General features: G+C 33.3%; 1 protein-coding gene across 1 annotated transcript; it reads left to right on the top strand.

Moving 5' to 3' along the window:
• The first annotated feature begins 7,808 nt into the window (after positions 1 to 7,808).
• LOC139501139 (uncharacterized) lies at positions 7,809 to 17,170 on the top strand. Its single transcript, XM_071290125.1, has 6 exons — positions 7,809 to 7,970; positions 9,655 to 10,349; positions 11,539 to 11,650; positions 14,324 to 14,422; positions 14,822 to 15,124; positions 15,935 to 17,170. The coding sequence occupies exons 1-6, from the start codon at positions 7,820 to 7,822 to the stop codon at positions 16,732 to 16,734; spliced, it is 2,160 nt and encodes a 719-aa protein (XP_071146226.1). The 5' UTR covers positions 7,809 to 7,819; the 3' UTR covers positions 16,735 to 17,170.
• The last annotated feature ends 1,684 nt before the right edge of the window (positions 17,171 to 18,854 follow it).

Below are 18,854 nucleotides of genomic sequence, written 5' to 3'. Positions count from 1 at the left end.
ATTGTAAAACTTAAACACAACTACTTAATACCATAAAACTCAGATCAAGTATGAATTTTGGTAGCGTCACTTTTGTTATTCTTGAATTATGTCCCTTTATAATGCTATACGCAAGCGGGGCCTTCATCTGTATCCCATAGACACATTCTCCATTTACAAGTATATCATTTTGGTTTTTCAGTGCGTAAATCGATTTTTTTTCTTTCTCATCTTTAAGACCATTAAAATGTCATACCTCGACGACTCAATGTAGTTGGTGATGCTTTCATGACTTATATAATTTAAGTTTCATTACTTTGTGGTTCCCTTTGTTCTCATTTCCTCTGTAATATGTTATGATCCAAGTTGTCTTATTTCATAAATTCACAAGTGCCACTTTTCAGTGGACTATTTATTTGATTGCTGTCATGAGTATAAATGTTATACAAAAGTGAAAAGTAAACTTATTTTCTGTCCTGAAAATGATGGTTTCACAAATCAATAAACTCAATAAAAAATCATATCTATTTTGTTTATCGGTGCTATATAATATTTATTCTGTAATATTTTACAGTAGGACTTAACGAAAAAATGAAAATAACACGTTATAATTGTTTTGAGTTCGATGCGTTTTTCTTTGAAAAGCTTATTGACACTCTATCGTTAATTCGCCGTTTCAGAATCTAATGCATCCTGGGTAATATTTTCAAAAGCGTACACCAAAGCGTTTTGATTGGTTTAAAACGTCCTAAACAATCGAAATTCAACCAATGACGTAACGTTATTTTCACTTTGGGGTACGAACAATGAAATTACCCATGATGCTTTAGATTCTGAAACGGCCAATTGACATCGACTTCCAGGAGAATATAAACACATACAAAGGGAGCAGCAATAGTGCTTGTACATTACATGTAAGGAAATTCATTTTGTACAACATTTGGTAATAATCAAATGAGAGCCATTCAAATGATCAGTCGTACGTTCATATGAAAAATAGTGTTCTTGTATGAAATGATTATAAAATAGCTACATAAATTATCTTTCAGTTTACTATGTTCCCGGTCATATGTCTCTTACCAACTGTAAAAGGCACTGTCGATTCATTATTTACCTTGTATGAAGTTAAAACAACTAAATTATGGATTCAAGTAACAAAGGATTGTTATTCTTATAAGTCGGATTGGTTAAAATAAATGTATCAAATACTTCCGATAATGTGTCGAAATTTGGTCCTTTTCCTTCTTTGTATCTTTCGGTTTGGGTGTAATAGCAATAACAAACAACGATAAAAATCGACAATATCAAATGTCGCTTTTCACCTTAATCCTCTATTTCAATGATCACGGATCAAAACTTTTAAAAAAAATCTGTTTCTTTATAACATAACATCGACCTCCAATTCTCCTTATGGACCAAATACCTCACATCAAAAGAAGTTTCTATACCAGTATGACTTACGGTTTTTATGTTACACTTAGGCTTGTATTTCATATTACGATTTCTATGATAGAGGGTTGTCGCTCACAAGGAAGCTATTAAACCAAGAGTTCCAAATGATGAAGTTGAAGTCATTCCTTCGTAAATTTTACGGACGCCATCACGAGTTGGTTCACCGTTATGGAATAACCATTTCACAGATTATAGCGGATATGTTCCTTACTTCGTAAATACAATCCCTTCCCCTTTTCATGAATTTGACCTACCGAATTAGACTATTTACCGGGTTAATAATAACATGAGCAACACGACGGGTGCCACACGTGGAGCAGGATCTGCTTACCCTTTCAACGCACTTGAGATCACCCCCAGTTTTTGGGTGGTGTTTGTGTTAATCAGTCTTTAGTTGTTTATGTTGTTTCTTGTATAATATTATTTGTTTGTTTGTCTTTTTCCTTTTTATCCATAGCGTTGTCAGTTTATGTTCTATCTATAAGTTTGACTGTTCCTCTGGTATCTTTAGCCCCTCTCTTACACCAAAACACTATAAATAAAACAAGAATGTGTTCCTAGTACACGGATGCCCAATCCGCACTTTTTTTACTATGTTCAGTGGACCGGGAAAATGATTTAAGACCCTAATTTGGCATAAAATTAGAAAGAGCATATCATAGGGAACATGTATACTAAGTTTCAACTTCATCAAAAACTCTCTTGACCAAAAACTTTAACCTGAAGCGGGACAGACGGACGAACAGAAGGACAGACGGACGGACGGATGAAAAAACAGACACACAGACCAGAAATCTAATGACCATAAATGGGGCATAAAAAGAGATGTTACTTTTAATAAATGTATTAAGATTGCTTCGGTAAATCGAAGCTTCGCTCTCACCTTATATGGAACTTACTGACCCCTTATATACCGTATTAGGTCACTAGCACACTATGTAAATAATAATGTAAGCCCAAATACATTATCCTGTAGTACATTGATAATACCCTAGTCCCACTGGGCCACGATCGCACTACGATCTGTGAAAAAAATGCAAATTTGATGATCGTAGTGTAGATCGCAGTAAAGTCGTATCACGGTCGTGGTGAGGTCTTCAAGATCATGAAGAGCGTGGCCAACTTTGAACATGTTCAAAACAATCGTGGTGCGGTCGTGGCGAAATCAGGTCGTAGAAGAAGCGTAGTGAGAGCGCACTAAGATCGTAGTAAGATCGCAAAGGTCGCTGTACAATCGTAGCGAGACGTAGCGAAAGTGTGATTCTATTTGGAGAGATTGCGCTACGATCTCACAGCGACGTTATCACGACCTCAATATGACCATCACGTTCTCACTGCGACCCAACTACGCTTCCACTACGACTATACCACGCTGTTCACGACCATAGTACGGTTCTAGCACGCCCTTGCCGTCCTCATCACGCTCTTCTTACGACCTGACTACGTTCACACTACGACCATCATTCTCATTGTCATTTTCACATAAAATATATAAAAAAAGCTCCCTAGACTTTGTTTGTTTGAATGTAATTATCCATTTGCTCTAACGGCTCAACCATGCTTCTCGTTTTTATATAGATTAGACCGTTGGTTTTCCCGTTTAAATGGTTTAACACTAGTAATATTTTGGGTCCTTTATAACGTGCTGATTGATGTGAGCCAAGGCTCCGTGTTGAAGGCCGTACCTTGGCCTATAATGGTTTACTTTTATAAATTGTTACTTGGATGGAGAGTTGTCTCATTGGCACTCATACCACATCTTCCTATATATATTGATACATCTATATCATCTCTGCTATCGTTCACTAAAATATCGTGCTTCATGGACCAGCAATAGGTTGTAATTTAGGTTGGATTGGTCGGTCCGACATCTCTGCTTGATCAGAATTCGTTACTTTGCTCCCTCTGCCTCTACATCAACTCCTACCACCATGCCCACGTGTTCTGTTAGATTTTGGTGGCATGACTGTATTGTTTCCGAGAAATCTACGATTTAATCAGAAAAAGAAGGAATTGAACTGTATTGATATGGAACACGGTGTTGACGTTATTGCTGAGAACGTAGGAAGATCGCGCTATGAACGTAGTATAATCGTGGTAAGAACGTGTAATAATCGTAGTAAGATCGTGTTGCAATGAATAAATCGGATAACTCATGATATGGTCGTAGTAAGAACGTGAAGAGCGTAGAAAGATCTTGATAAACGTAGTGAGGTCGCAAAATAAGCGCCGTGAGAACGTGGTATAATCGTAGCGGGATCTTTGTAGAAGCGTAGAGAGGACGTAGTAGCATCGTGAAAGCAACGAAAATTTACATTTTCATGCCGCTCATACCGCGACCTCACCACGATCTAAATTTATTTTAGATCGCGGTGAGCGTGGTGCGATCGTGGTCTAGTGGGACTGGGGCTTAAGATCATCGATTTATAACGTGTTTTAAAAGAAAGGTGACGCCTTGTTTCATAAGGAACGGGTCGCTTATTTCTTTGCCCTTTTTATTTTGGAGAATAAACCAATGTAATCACTTGTGATCAAATAAACATTAATATTCAGTGACATTATAAATTAAATTATATCTAGTCATACCATTTACTTAATAAACTAATTTACTGATAGACTATTATGATCGCGTATTAATTCAAATAATTAAGAAGTATACGTTTCGTCCCCGAGGGTATCACCAACCCAGTAGTCAACACTTCGGTGTTGACATGAATATCAATAATGTGGTCATTTTTTTATAAATTTCCTTTTTACAAAACTTTGAATTTTTCCAAAAACTAAGGATTTTTTTTATCCCAGGCATAGATTACCTTAGCAGTATTTGACACAACTTTTTGGAATTTTGGATCCGCAATGCTCTTCAACTTTGTACTTGTTTGGCTTTATACATATTTTGATATGAGCGTCACTGATGAGTCTTGTATAGACGAAACGCGCGTCTGGCGTACTAAATTATAATCCTCGTACCTTTGATAACTATATATGGCTACAAAATCAAACCACTGAATAGTTATGTAACAAAACCGAGTAAACGAGGGACGGAAGATACCAAAGGAACAGTCAAACTCATAAATCTAAAATAAACTGACAACGCCATGGCTAAAAATGAAAAAGACAAACAGACAAACAATGGTACACATGCATGACACAACATAGAAAACTGAAGAATAAACAACACGAACCCCACCAAAAACTAGGGGTGATCTCAGGTGCTCCGGGAGGGTAAGCAGATCCTGCTCCACATGTGGCACCTTTCGTGTTGCTTATATGATAACAAATCCGGTAAATAGTCTAATTCGTTAGGTCACGTTCATGAAAAGGGGAAGGGGATTGTAGTTATGACGTAAGGAACATATCCGATATCATTTGTGAAACGGTTATTCCATAACGGTCAACCAACTCGTGATGGCGTCCGAAAAATTTACGAAGGCATGATTTTAACTTCACCATTTGGAACTCTTGGTTTAATAGCTTCCTTGTGAGCAGCAACCCTCTATTAAGAAAATCATAATAGGAAATGCAAGCACTGGGATATCGTATCAATTGGGAGATATATACCCCGTATGCAGGTGCTGCTGGAATGTTGCTACTTAAAAATGCAAAGTTCACAATTGGAAAGCTGAAATCATCTCTATTGCTAACTTCTTATCTTTCGTCCTAATAAGTTCCTGCATGAAGTCAGCCTCATAATAATAAAGAAACAAGTCGGCAAGTAAAGGGGCACAGTTTGTTCCCATTTGAATGCCGGAAGTCTGCTGAAAAACGTCCTCCGAATTTAACAAATATGTTGTCAAACAAGAAATCAAGCATCTTGATAATACCAGTTTCAGAGAATTTTTTGTTTTAATCAGAGTGATCCTTTACAAAGTAGGATTTATCCCTCCCTAAGACAAGATACTTGTATCTACGTTGGCCATTCTTTTTTATGAAGCAAAGCAATACCAACTCTTTCAATTTGTCTTTTAGTTTGGAACGTGGAATACTTGTGTAAAGAGTAGAAAAGTCAAATGTTTTAATACTGTTACAAGATGAAAGAGAGTTAGATTGTATGTACTCTAAAAGATCTTTGGAATTTTTAAGTATCTACATCTGATTCACGCCACCTCTAGAATAAGCAGTTTCACAATAACTTTGAAGCCCGTCTTTGATTGCTGATAAAATAGATGTTAATAATTTAGAAAGAGGTTTCGTGGAGCACTTGGAAGACCCAGCAATATACCGTTGTTTGTAAGGACACTTATGTAGTTTAGGTATCCAAAACAGTGATGGAAGATCCAGTTCATCATCTTTGGTTGAAATTCCAAAGGAACATAGAACAGACCTATGATTATCCAGGATTTCCTCTTTGGTAAGTGTCGTGAGGATATATATTGAGTTCCCAAGTGAATTGCTGAGAGTTAATGTAATGAGTTTTTCACACAAACACTATGTTGTTGCGGGGACAACAGCATATTTGTCATGGAGGTAGGATAGGTGTTTTGAAACACTTAATAGTTATGTAACAAAACCGAGTAAAGTATGTTACAGGACCACCATGACATCCGGTAAAATGATCAAAATGAAGTTTTTTAAACGCCTTATATTGGTTGGGAAATGTTAAATTGTCATAAATGCTCAAATTTACTGATGTGTTTTCCTATATTATAACTTAATCAGGACGAACCTTTTCATAAACACTCAATTATCATGGCATTGTTGTTTAGTTTAGTTTAAACAGAATTTTATTCAAATGAATTGATTGGGCAACATGCATAGTTGTTAGTACAAGTAAATTAATTGATTTTCAAAATTATTAAAGAATATAAAATGTGGTATCAGAATGCAAGACTTGAAAAATTGATTTCAAACATAAGGTAATCATTTAGAAATTCTGATTGATAAAAATCAGCGTACGACTTTTTTAAATGTTTTTGTTACTTCTCTTTTTTCTCATTTACCTTGTATTTCCGTGTTTTTTTGTCAATACTTTAGTAATGTTATACCTGTGTATTAATCTCTACATTTGACCCGTACATTTAAAAATTCAATGAGGTTTTTAACTTCTTTCATATGCTATTGTGTTCTGTAATATGTGTATACATTCGGTTACTAACTTTACCACCTTGAACAAGTTGAAGAAGCTCACAATAGTTATAAACAGATAGCTTTCACAGGAGTGATTCTAACATACAATAGGTTGACAAATATTTTTTTTTATAAAAGATCAGAGGTAAGTGTTACTTTAAATCAATCTGAACAAGCTAAAATAACAAGCACAACAGATCGATTCAGGCGATAAAAAGTTAAAGAAAAATCGTTTGTTGTCAATTACTAGACTATATATTACGGTAAAGTACCAATATATGTGGAACGGTGTTTACATGCAGACTTGTGCGATTATGAAAGAATCATTCGTCGTTTGGATATTTTGTCACTATTCCGATCGGTGCGTTTTGTCGCTATTTACTAGATAATTTGTTAGGGTGCATATAATTCATACAACGTCACAAGATTAAAGAACATTGCATGTCATTTTCAGAATTTTTACACTTATAAACGTTGAGTTAGGTGTATGTCAATGCTTTTCGTCAACATTATACTATTTTTAAAGACAGTGGACACCTTTTGATTTAAAAATCTATTTTTTCTAAAAGAATATCTTATTTCAAAACAAGAGAGCACACGTTGAAATGTCTCGCCTGTTTTACTTATGGTTAAACTTATGTTGAAAGGTTGTAACATAACGATTTTACTATAAGTATCACATAAACTTAACATTATCAATGTTCTATGATAATGCCAGGCCATACAGACGCATACCCCTTCAAATCATTGCATACACTTAATATAATTGACCTATTAAAGATAGTACTTGACATATAGAAAAAAACCTCAACATTGACCAATTATAATACCATGAAAAAGAAGGTCAGATAATACCTGCCAGTCAGACATGTACATCTTAAAATTGTTCCATACACCAATTATAGCTGACTTATTGTTATTTTTATTTTGAAAACAGACCAAAACACAAACAGTTAACATAAACCAATAAACCATAAAATGAGTTTAAGGTCAAATGAAACATATCAGACTGACATGTACCCCTTACAATCATTCAATATACCACCTACCGCTTATTTTGTATGAGAAACGGACCTAATCTTGTAACTTTAACCTTTGATTACTGATCCATGAAATGAGGTCGAGGTAAGGTGAATACTGTCGGACAGACATGTCGATTAAGTGAAAAAACATTACGATGTCTCCCAAAAAATAGGTACGATAGGGTTATAGATATGAACAAAAATTAGAATGTTAATATTTTTAAAAGATATATTTTTAGATATGATAGGTATTTATATACTTAAAGATGACCTTTTTTTTTCAGATCCTGATCACCAATATGGACAAGATTTTATATGTCGGTTTAATACCTATTTCTGGAGTCCTTTTATGGCTTTTCCCTTTCATCATGCCATTGACGTTTTGCATATATGCAGGGTATTGTGTAGTCTTGTATGTTTTCAAGTACCAGTACAAAGTAGCTATAAATGGTAAATATATTTCGTTTCAATTGAGAAAATGTTCCTTTCTACAATGCTGTTCCCTTTTCACGATGGGACCTACCAAAATAAGACTATTTACCGGGTTTTTAATAACATAAGCAACACGACGGGTGCCTAATGGGGAGCAGGATCTGCTTTCCCGTCCGGAACACTTTAAATCATTTAGTGTTTGTTGGGGTTCGGGATGTTAGTCTTCAGTTTTCTTTGTTGTGTCTTGTGAACTGTCGTCTGTTTGTCTTTATCTTTTTAGCCATTGCGTTGTCAGTTAATTTTCGATCTATGAGTTTGAGTGTATCTTTCGCTCCTCTTTCATTCCCTTCTCGGGAATTAATCTTTTAGAAAAATTATGGCATTTATATTCAACATTGAGTTTACTTATTTTGGCAATAATTTCCAAACTAAACACTGGGGTATCAAATTATTTGCCTGTAACCTTTGATAAATTGTGTCCGCAATCAACTAACTTGACTTGCTGATTTTAAGTTTCTGAGAGTAGCACCATCTCAGTTGTATTGCCACTCTGCTGACATGTCTATATTATGTTGGATTATTCAGAACGCAGTTTTCTCTAATCCAATGCATGATGGGCATTCGCTATATTTGATATTGTTTGAGTATATTTCGATGCGGACGCTTTAAAATGCGTTTCTTGAGTGCCAATTTATAAGACTTAATATGATATCTTTGATAAGCTTTAAACACAATTTAGATCAACAGTATTTCCCAATATCAACCAGGAGACAACAATTTTTGATATATTCATAATTTTGTTAGTATGAAGCTGATTATACAAGCAAAACTGTCCATTCGAACAGTTCAACTGAGTTTCTCTTTTAATAACGAAACATTGAATTAATGTTAGAACATTTAAAAATCATTCCTGAGGCTCAACATTTCAGTCGCATTCCGCTTCATAGCTATGTCCTCAATATTCCAAAGCTTGGTTACTGCAAGTATGTTTGAAGCATCCATTCCAACGATTTTGAAATAAAGATACCATATATACTTTTAAGTGTCTTATATTTTGACTCATATTAAAAAATGGACGACGAGGATTGGTTAAATACAAACCTTAATTACTACTTTACAAAAGTGAAACATCCCAGCTGCATAGAGTATATACATCATAGTTGATACAATACTCCAGATGCTGCTGTTCATATCATCATTTATTTGATAAAATGTGACATTTAAGTCTTACGATGGACCAATTGAACCACAATAGTAAGAGATGCAATCATCACAAGTTGGATGCGCGTTATAGAATATAAATAGAATGATGTGTCACAATTGTCGTAACGACGGCCCTGTTCTCATGTCTTCGGTTGTGACAACACAGAATGAGACAATTATTCTTACTTTTCTTCAAAGAGCGACACAAAAGGTTTTAACTGCGCAGAAGTATATGCTAACCCTACCGGAGCACCTGAAATCCATCCCATTTTTACGGGATTCGTGCAGTCTTTAGTTTTTTACGTATTTTACAAAATGTTCTTGCCTTAAGGTCGTTTTTCGTGTTCATGGCATTGTCAGTTTCCCTGGGACTAATAGAAATTAATTCTTCTCCATTTTTAGCCTCATTTGAAACTATAAATTGGAAAACTGTAGTGAAACGATAACTAGTACTTGTATAGATGCAACTAAATGCTTAATCTCTTTTTTTAATAATCAGATTCGAAGGACTCATCTCAAAGAAATAACTACTTTAAATTAGTAGCGCTGATCGTTGATGTATCATACGTCGTTCTTTGGAAGTACATAGAAGAGCAAGTTATAGGATCGTACAATTTTGAGTCATATCTGAACACTAATACAGCAAAACACTGCATCTTCCATCTGTATAAAATAACACCATGCTGTGAATGTAGGATAACGAAAATAAAGGGAGAAAAGCTAATTTCGGATAAACAATTTCGGATGTTATATCAATGTGATGAAAACAAATCTTTATCGGATCATCAAAAATATTCGAGGGGAAAACTATCTCAAAACTGTATCTGCTGTTATTCTGCTGTACAAAATGTCAGTGTAAGAGTTCTCGATATAACACTATCAAACCATTTGATTAAGAGATGTGGAAAGCAGGCGCTCGGACTTGAAGTGTGGATGAGAACAATAACCAAACTTAGAAATGAAATTTTTCATCATTCTGATATACAAGAAATGACAGATGACAAATTTAGCCGCAGATGGCAACAATTAGAAGGATCAATAATGGGTATAGCCAACCTAATATCCGCTGAATTCGCAAAGGACATCAATGGGGAAATAGAAAAACTGAAGCAACTAGTCGTAATTTCTGATCAAGTGTTGCAGCATGAGAAATTATGTCGAGACTATTGGAAAAGTAAATGTACTGAATTCGAGGTACTATTCATACATTTTTAGACATTTAGATTTATTAATTCAATTTGGTATAAGGTACAATTAGTAGAAATCTTATGGCTTAGTCGAAAATAAACTGAATAGAATTGTTTAAAGAACAAAACAGTTACTCAAATTGCACCATATTTCATATATAATTGCCTCGAAAAAATCTTTTTTGTGACGAGGCTGGGTACTGATGTAGACAACATAAACTTAGTTGACTACCAGGTAATCGAATACAAATAGATATGGGTACAACAAACGAAAAACATATAATTCAGAGAAGGTCCAAGTAACGTAAATTATACGCATTAGGACATACTTGATAATGAAGGTTTTGATCATTACAGATATCCGTGTCAATGTGATTTATTTTTATTTTAATTTTAAACTTATAGGCAAACATGGTTGGGTTATGATACCAATTAGTAAGCCAATTTTGTAACATGTCACTGCAGGTGGTTGTGTTACCGAAAGGTGTGACATTTATTATAAGCGAATTTAATTGTTATGGAAAAAAACAGAGATCTTAATTACATATGCACAGTCTTGATTCAATAATGAACCATGCTTACAGTATAATATAATAATTTTTTAAACAAATAATTCTTAAATTTAGCCCAACAATGTTAGATCTCACGCAAATTGGTTTATTTTCGTTCCCTCATCGGTATTCTAAACCCTGCTCTGTGACATCATGACAACTCCACCTGTACTGTACAACATTCCAAAGCACGTGGTCAACTAGATTATAGCAACAGATAGTTTTCGTTAGTCAAATTATGATTTTCCTTGTCGTCTTTATCTCGTTTTACAACACAGTACATGTTTTATAGTGGCAAGACGAATGGTGTACCAAAAAAATATATATTATACATTGTAAAGTCATTCGCGTACAGGATTTTACAGTGCTCGGAAAGCCATGTACTATGACAAATAGAAGGGTAAAATTTCAATCGTCGGCAGCAAATAAGTTAGCGAATGTAAAACTGTAAAGAAAATACTCTGGCTTCTATCAAATCCTGAATTAGTATACCCGAATGCACAGATGCAACAACTTGTCATTCAACTCATCACAAATGTCAGTTCATTCTATATTTTTTGTACAATTGTTTCTAATGTAGCTTATATTGTTTTTATTTGATAACATATATCACTTTGCATTGACTTTTATTTTTATTATCGAAAGCGAATGCAAATGGAAGAAATGAAAGCAAATACAGTAGAACTGTGTGAAATTCACCCTGGAAATACGAGTGGGTCAATTGAAATGATGTGTGGAGAGGTATTTCAAAAAATTGGTAAGATAACATGTCGGCTTTGAATTTCAACTATTATTACTGTCTTATAAAAACTAGTAACTGACCGGTTTGAAAATATGTAATTTATTAAAGATTGAGAAGTCATGCAGGTCTAGTTAATGAACCTCACCTAATACTCGGAACTTTCGTTGATCTTAATAGCAAAGTGACACTTCAGGCTCGCCGTACTTATAGCTAGATGATGAAAAACGTGCGGGCAATCTTTTTTTTATAATCTGTTTATATTAGGGATGTCAACGAGTACTTGATTACTCGAGTATTGCTTGGTAGCACCGAGTATCTAGTACAAAAATAGTCCTCGACTAATCGGTTTCCTGTTAGAATATTGTTGATGTTTTGTAAGCTTAAACTCCCGGGAAATTAAATATCAATAAACATTATTTAAATTAAAATCTGATTCGAATGTTTGCGTTTAACTGTTATTTGAAATTCATGCAAACAGAGGTAGACTTTGAAAAATAGCACTTTTATAAAGGCTTACACTTTTAGCTTATCCTAGTCATTCCCCAAACTCTATACCGTCAGTAAATACATTTTTATCAGCAGAACTATTACTTTCCTAACAAAGTTGAGAAATCACCTCGCTCCAGAAAAAGATGACAAGATAATATTTTTAAATAAAGAACATATTCGTTACACCCTGCGTCGACCCTCAGAAAGAGATTAAAGTCACCAATAAGCTATTTATTATGGTATTAAATTCTTTACACTGTTATCTAGTCCTAGGTTATTATATAATGTTGAGTATTTTACGTATGTAACCGACCCACAATACATGAAATGGGTATAATTTTGTGTTTCTATTTTGTAAATTAAAGTTTTACCGAGCGAGTCCTCAAGTGTCGCTCTGTAATTCCAACGAATAATCGATTAGTTAATCTTCCCCGAATTGACATTCCTAGTTTGTATACATATCATGTCTCTATGTATTTATATTAATCATTTCTATGTTTTCTCTTTTCACAATTTATTGCATCTCAAATGTCATAAATAAATGGTCAACATATTCTTATTATAGTTCACTCAGAAACTCCTATGAAATACACTTATTATTTGACTCATATATATAACAAAAATACAGTAGTGGTTGGCCATGATTGACAATGGTATTTAACTATAACTTCGAAAACATGACTTTAGAATTAGCTTCAATTACATTCTACTCGGGACAGTAATACATGCATGTTAGTGTTGATATTAAATAAGATGATCGCAATGTACTGGCCCTTTAATTGTGCTCATACAAGAAGACAATTATCTTATAAACTATCATAGTAAACTTAATTGGTTTAAAAAAATGTCATATGTTTCAGACATTAGACATACTGTCTGTTAAGGTATATTGTTTATAATATTTTTACCCAATTTCAATCAATAATCATTATCAGTATCATCTTCTACAATTAAACAGTTTTCCAATTTCTCTTGTCAATACAGTAGAACCAGTTTTCATAAAAATATAAACCTTTTTTGTATTCGGCACAAAACTAGGGAAGGGCTCGGTTTCTCAGCCTCATACAAAAAAGTTTATATTTTTCTGACATTGACCTAATATTGTTTATATATCTTCTCAGAACTTTATGATACTATGTACTGCATTTTCACTTTCTATTAAAAAGGTGAAAACTCATCCGAACCTTACGAATCACCTGCTTTAGTCAGTCGCTTGCTTTCTTAATGAAGGCATTGGCTATAACTTCCCTGTTGCCATATCTTTATTCAATTTCATCCGTCGCTGCTCGATAAGCATATTTACCACTAAAATGACTAAAAACTGAAACCACGTTTTGTGCTTCTCCTAAAGTAAACTGTTCCAAAAAGTTCTTTTTCTCGTCTTCAGTATCACTGGTTTGTACTTTTTTAACAGTGAATTGTCGCACAAATTTTCTTAGCTCCAATGAATCGCCTGCGAACCTTCTTATTTCGGGCATAGGTTTTCCCAGATATTCACAAATGCAGTAATGGCTTCTGAATCAGTATTCTGTTCGAATGGTTTATAATCGTGTCTATTTGTTGTAGTTATGGTGTGTTCTTTCTTCACTGGGCTATGGTAAAAAGTAGAACTCACAGTAGCGGTACTGATATTTCCTTTCTTTGTTTACATTTCCACGATTTCCACTTTTGGAAAGACATGAATTGTGGGGAGGTCTTTGTAAAGCCCTATTTTTTTATACCTTCGAATCTAGTTGCAGCAGAAAATAGAAAAACAGTTTCTGGACAATTTCTTTTAATGAAACACAATATATAACCAGGCATATCAAACCCGATATAACCTGATTGTCTGTATAGGTCATACATAAGGAAATGACAAAAAAAAACCTATGACGTTGCAAAAAAATGATGTATTGAACATTGTATTCTTCATGATCAAAGTACCCTTGACTATTTTGATTTTGTCTATGAATCTGAAATTATTCGTTTGTTTTATCACATGTAACTAACTTCCATGTTTATTTCATATGCGATTTTATTTGCAATAATTTCTTTCGTAAAATTGTCCTCAATACTCTTCAACTTCGTACTTTATTCGGCTTTTTAACTTTTTTTATTCGAGCGTCACTGATTAGTCTTTTAATGACGAAATGCGCGTCTGGCGTAAATACAAAATTTAATCCTGGTATCTATGATGATTTTATTTTCGAATGTTTACAGAAACCCTTAACACAGCTGTTGATGAAATCCTCATAAATGTATTTGGAAGTGACGGTGTAACCCAGCTATTTGAACCACAAGAAACTACAGAAGAAGAAGGTATATAAAAACTACATACGGAGGGAGCCTCTGAGCTTTGTTAGTCTTCTTTTTTTTTTTATAAATTTTAGTTATTTTAAATGTTTAGAGTTTAGTGTGACGTCCATTTTCATTGAACTAGTACATATTTATTTTAGGGGTCAGCGGATTTTCTCGCTGTGTTGAAGTTTTCTGTCCTTTGGCATGGTTGTTGTCTCTTAGACACATTCCACATTTCCATTCTCAATTTCATATGTTCTTGCACTATCATATAAAGATTCTTAAATTATCGCATGCATCCATTCGAGATAGTTAAATTATCGAGCTGTTAAAAGTTATGACTCGTAAACACATTGAAGTATCTACCCTTGTTCTTAGAAAATAGAAAAAACGTTTCACCATTTTTTTGTTTTATTTCAGATCAAAAGACTGTTCCTATTCTTTTCCAGTTAGAAGTACCAACATCGTGGAACACCAGAAAAATAATGAAAGCAGCCGAACAAATACGCTTAAGTGGCAATATTGACACTGGGTTAAGAATCAAATCCGTTTCAAGTGATGATCTATACATATTTGCAGAAATAGCGAAAAAAGTTTTACATGAGTCAGAGAAGTTAAGCATAGAAATCAACCAACTAATGACCAATATATTGACCAAGGCTAAGGTTAACACTGTTGAAAGGGAAAACGTGAACATCAATTTGAGAACTCCAAAATCCAGAGGTACACTGTATACCAATCACATCTTCTTTCCTTGCAATTTAATCGGAGTATATTTTTGTTCAAATATGAATTAAGTCAATGTGGGACATAAGCCTTACATTTCATTTCTGAGACATGAATACGGATGCAATGAGGTCGAATTGCTTACTTGCAAGTGAATAATTTATCAGTGATGATTCTTCGCTTATTTTAACATAATTGAACAAAACTGGCTGCAAAATAAAAATTATTATTTCAATATTATTTCCATTAAAAATTACAAAAAAAAATCATACTTTACTTTTTAAAACCCGTCTAATGCCCCTTTAAGTCTTTAAGTAATCTAATTTACCATTTTCCGTTTATTTTAAGCGAAGACGTCACCACAGAAACGGGCATAGTGAACTAATTGTGATAAATAACACAGACACATCACTGTCAGAAAGAAAAAAAACAGAAAAAAAATAAAAATTTAGAAAAGCAATTCGTCTCTTTTAATGTAATTCTTTGTGTAGAGTTTCTCGTGTGAAACTGAAACATCTTGCGTATTTACCTTTCCCATTAGAGGAAAGGGTTTTATATGAGTTGCATCAAATCAATTGTCAATCAGTATTTTTAAAGACTATTTAAATTAATAAAATAAGACTGTGTGGAAGTGTAGTATAAAAAGTGGAAAAGTCTTACTGTCAACCTATTTGAATAGACCATCAAAAGCACGTAATTCATCTAAAACATTCAAAGAATTACTTTCTCTTTAGAAAAATATTTTCACTATGTCCATATGTTTTATTACGTACAATGTTAATGATATGGTTTTTAATTATTTTGTAGATTTTTTTGTACCTACTAGTGTAAAGTTGGAACTGAACAGGTGTATTCCATTCAACACTGAAGGTCTTTTAAGAAATTGCGTAATAGCTGGTAACACTATTGTTGTGATCGAAATTGGCAAAGGATTGCAAATCTTTAAAGTAGATGGAACTTTCGAAAGAACTATCAAACTCGAAAAAGTGCTTTATGTTAATCGGCTGTTTTTAATCGATTGTAATACAATAGCTGTTTCATACCGTCTTCGTTCTGTAGATGTTTTAGATCTTCGCACAGGACTTGTGAAAAAAACCATAGAGTTGTTTATAAGTAATACAGACTATGAAATAGCTTATGCAGATGGATTAATGTATGTTGTTGAATATGGTGATAAATTTGCCGTAGATTCAAACGAAAAAGAAAAAAAGGTTATTGTAATGAATTTGTCAGGGAAGGTAATTCGATATATCTTTATTTCGTCAAATCGATGGGGTAATACATTTATTTCAACTGATTCAAATAGACTTTTCAGCATTTCAAAGAATAATTTAGTATATTGTCATGATTTGAAAGGAACATTGAAATGGAAGTTTCAACCTGACAAACCGTGCTGTATTGAATCCATTGCAACATATGAAGATGGTCAATTATTTGTAGGCATTAAAGGCAACATTTTGCTATTGTCATCAGATGGAAAGTCGCTTGACGTCGTATTGACTTTAGAAGATTCAAAACATATAAGTGATCTTTATTACGACAAGGCTCTTAAGCTGCTTGTGTTTTATGATGCACATAATTTATTTCTTTATCAGGTTAAACCATAACAATTTCTGTCGGTATAATTTACAAATTTGAATAACAGTTATGAGAAGGTATTTTTTGTCCATTACTCGTTTTCTTTTCCAGGCTTTTTTTGTATCTGTCAGTATATTCACTTAATAATTTAGCAAATTTAACAACTATTTCGAATGTGGATATGAGTTTTTATGTATTGCTTCAACAAGGACGTTGCTATTTGTCTTTATCATGTTATGTTAATGTTTAACTTTTGTTGGTATTAAAAAATGCATAAACATGTTTTAACTCTGACTGTTCACATATTTTTGACCTCGACAAAGAAATCAATTTTACTTCTTTTCTATTAAAGAGAAATAACAGTTCAATATGTGTTTTCTTTCTGTTAAGGATATACACAATTTGACTTAATTTAAACATAAGAAGGTGTTGTATGATTGCCAATTAGACAACTATAATGTCTTTATTTTTGCTTTATTCTTCATCCTTGATTAATGTGCAATAATTGAAATTATATCTTGTCATATTTTAACTTATATTTACAAAATTTAAAGCTAAATTTGAACTGGCAGCTCTATGGCTTGATGTAAATATATAAATTCATTTAGCGTTCCCTAATTATATAAATTTTGTTTTGTGACCCAGATTTGTTTCAATAAAATCAATTTATGACTATTGAACAGCCATCTGCTACTATTGCCCTTATCTTATACTTTATGATGAGATTATCTTTCAAAGAAATTTATATATCAAAACATAATACATAATGATTCCATCAGAGGGTATCCTCACTGGGTTAAAGCAAATGTTGATATTGAAATGACAATACTTTAATGTGTATGCCATGACTGAGAGGGTAGGGCCAACTAATATTCATAGAAATCAAATGTGCCAATACTAATACAACTGCATAACAAACCAAATACATGTACTATTAAACTTCAAATAGTGGTTCCCAATACACTTACCTAATCACAATCTAATACAAATTGAAAAACTTTAAAGTCAATAACCCATGAGAGAGAGGTTGGGAACAAATAATCTCCATAGAAATAAAATGTGCCAATACTAATACAACTGCATACCAAAATTCATTAACCTATCACAAGTGGTTCCCCATAAAATGAAATCATTACAAATTACTTAATATGTAAACTATGCAAACATTCAATGTCAATAGACCATAACTGAAGGGGCAGGGCCAAATAATCTTTAGGGAAATAAGATGTGCCAATTTTTATACAATATATACCAAATATCATTGATTTACAACTAGTGGTTCACAATAAACTGACCTAATCACAACATAATACATGTAAGTTATTGATTTCACCAGAAGCAGCATGCATTAGTCTCGCATGTTTTACTGTGCGCAGGCCTCACAAAAAAGGAAATTCTAATTTTTGTCCTCCCAGCTCAATATTTCCAGAGTATTATTCAGAAAAAATATTTTGAAAAGGAAGTTTTTTTTGGTCTAGAATAAACAATTTCAAAGATACAAACTTTGTTCTTGCTAACTTGTTTTGGATTATTTTGTTTTTGTTTTTCACAGTTCATGGATATGAAAGGTAAAAAAAAATATTAATATGGAAATTTTGTCCTTCACCTCCTTCTAAAATCTTATTACGAAAAAGTTTGTTTTATCAAGAATTAATTAAATACCGGGTAATCAAAGCGCTTGTTAGCACTGAAAGATGAAGATAACTTTTATTTTGCATTTTTTTTTTAATTATTAAATAAAACATTAAACTGAAATTAGGCAAGTTGAAAATTTGATTTCCTTTGTTCATGATTGTAGTTGAACCTATTTCTATAAATAGATATTTCAGATTCATAAACAGATAACAAAGTATAATATATAATTTGTAAATTCATTGACTGAATGGGATCAAAATAATGATCACTTCACTGCACATGTGTTTGAACTATCAGGTAGTGATCAGCCTTGCAAAATATAGATATCAAGTCAGTATTACAAGGTTTGAAATAATCTCATCATTGATACCAGGATTGAAATTTTTTATTTGAGTCGACAAATGTCTAACTATGGTAAAACCTGTATAAACCGGTAGGCTATGGGACTATGAAAAACGACTGGTTTGGACAGTCGGCCGGTGTATTCAGGTTTCTGTTGTGAGTCAATGGTGTG

The sequence above is a fragment of the Mytilus edulis genome, chromosome 13 (assembly GCF_963676685.1).
Source record: "Mytilus edulis chromosome 13, xbMytEdul2.2, whole genome shotgun sequence".
Lineage (NCBI taxonomy): Eukaryota > Metazoa > Mollusca > Bivalvia > Mytilida > Mytilidae > Mytilus > Mytilus edulis.
This window is presented reverse-complemented; position numbering and strand designations above follow the sequence as displayed.

Excerpts from the sequence above, each read along its gene's own strand:
- LOC139501139 (XM_071290125.1), top strand. The coding sequence starts at position 7,820 with ATGGACAAGATTTTATATGTCGGTTTAATACCTATTTCTGGAGTCCTT. Across the intron at positions 10,350-11,538 it reads GTAAATGTACTGAATTCGAG|CGAATGCAAATGGAAGAAAT; the intron begins GTACTATTCATA and ends TATTATCGAAAG. Across the intron at positions 14,423-14,821 it reads AGAAACTACAGAAGAAGAAG|ATCAAAAGACTGTTCCTATT; the intron begins GTATATAAAAAC and ends GTTTTATTTCAG.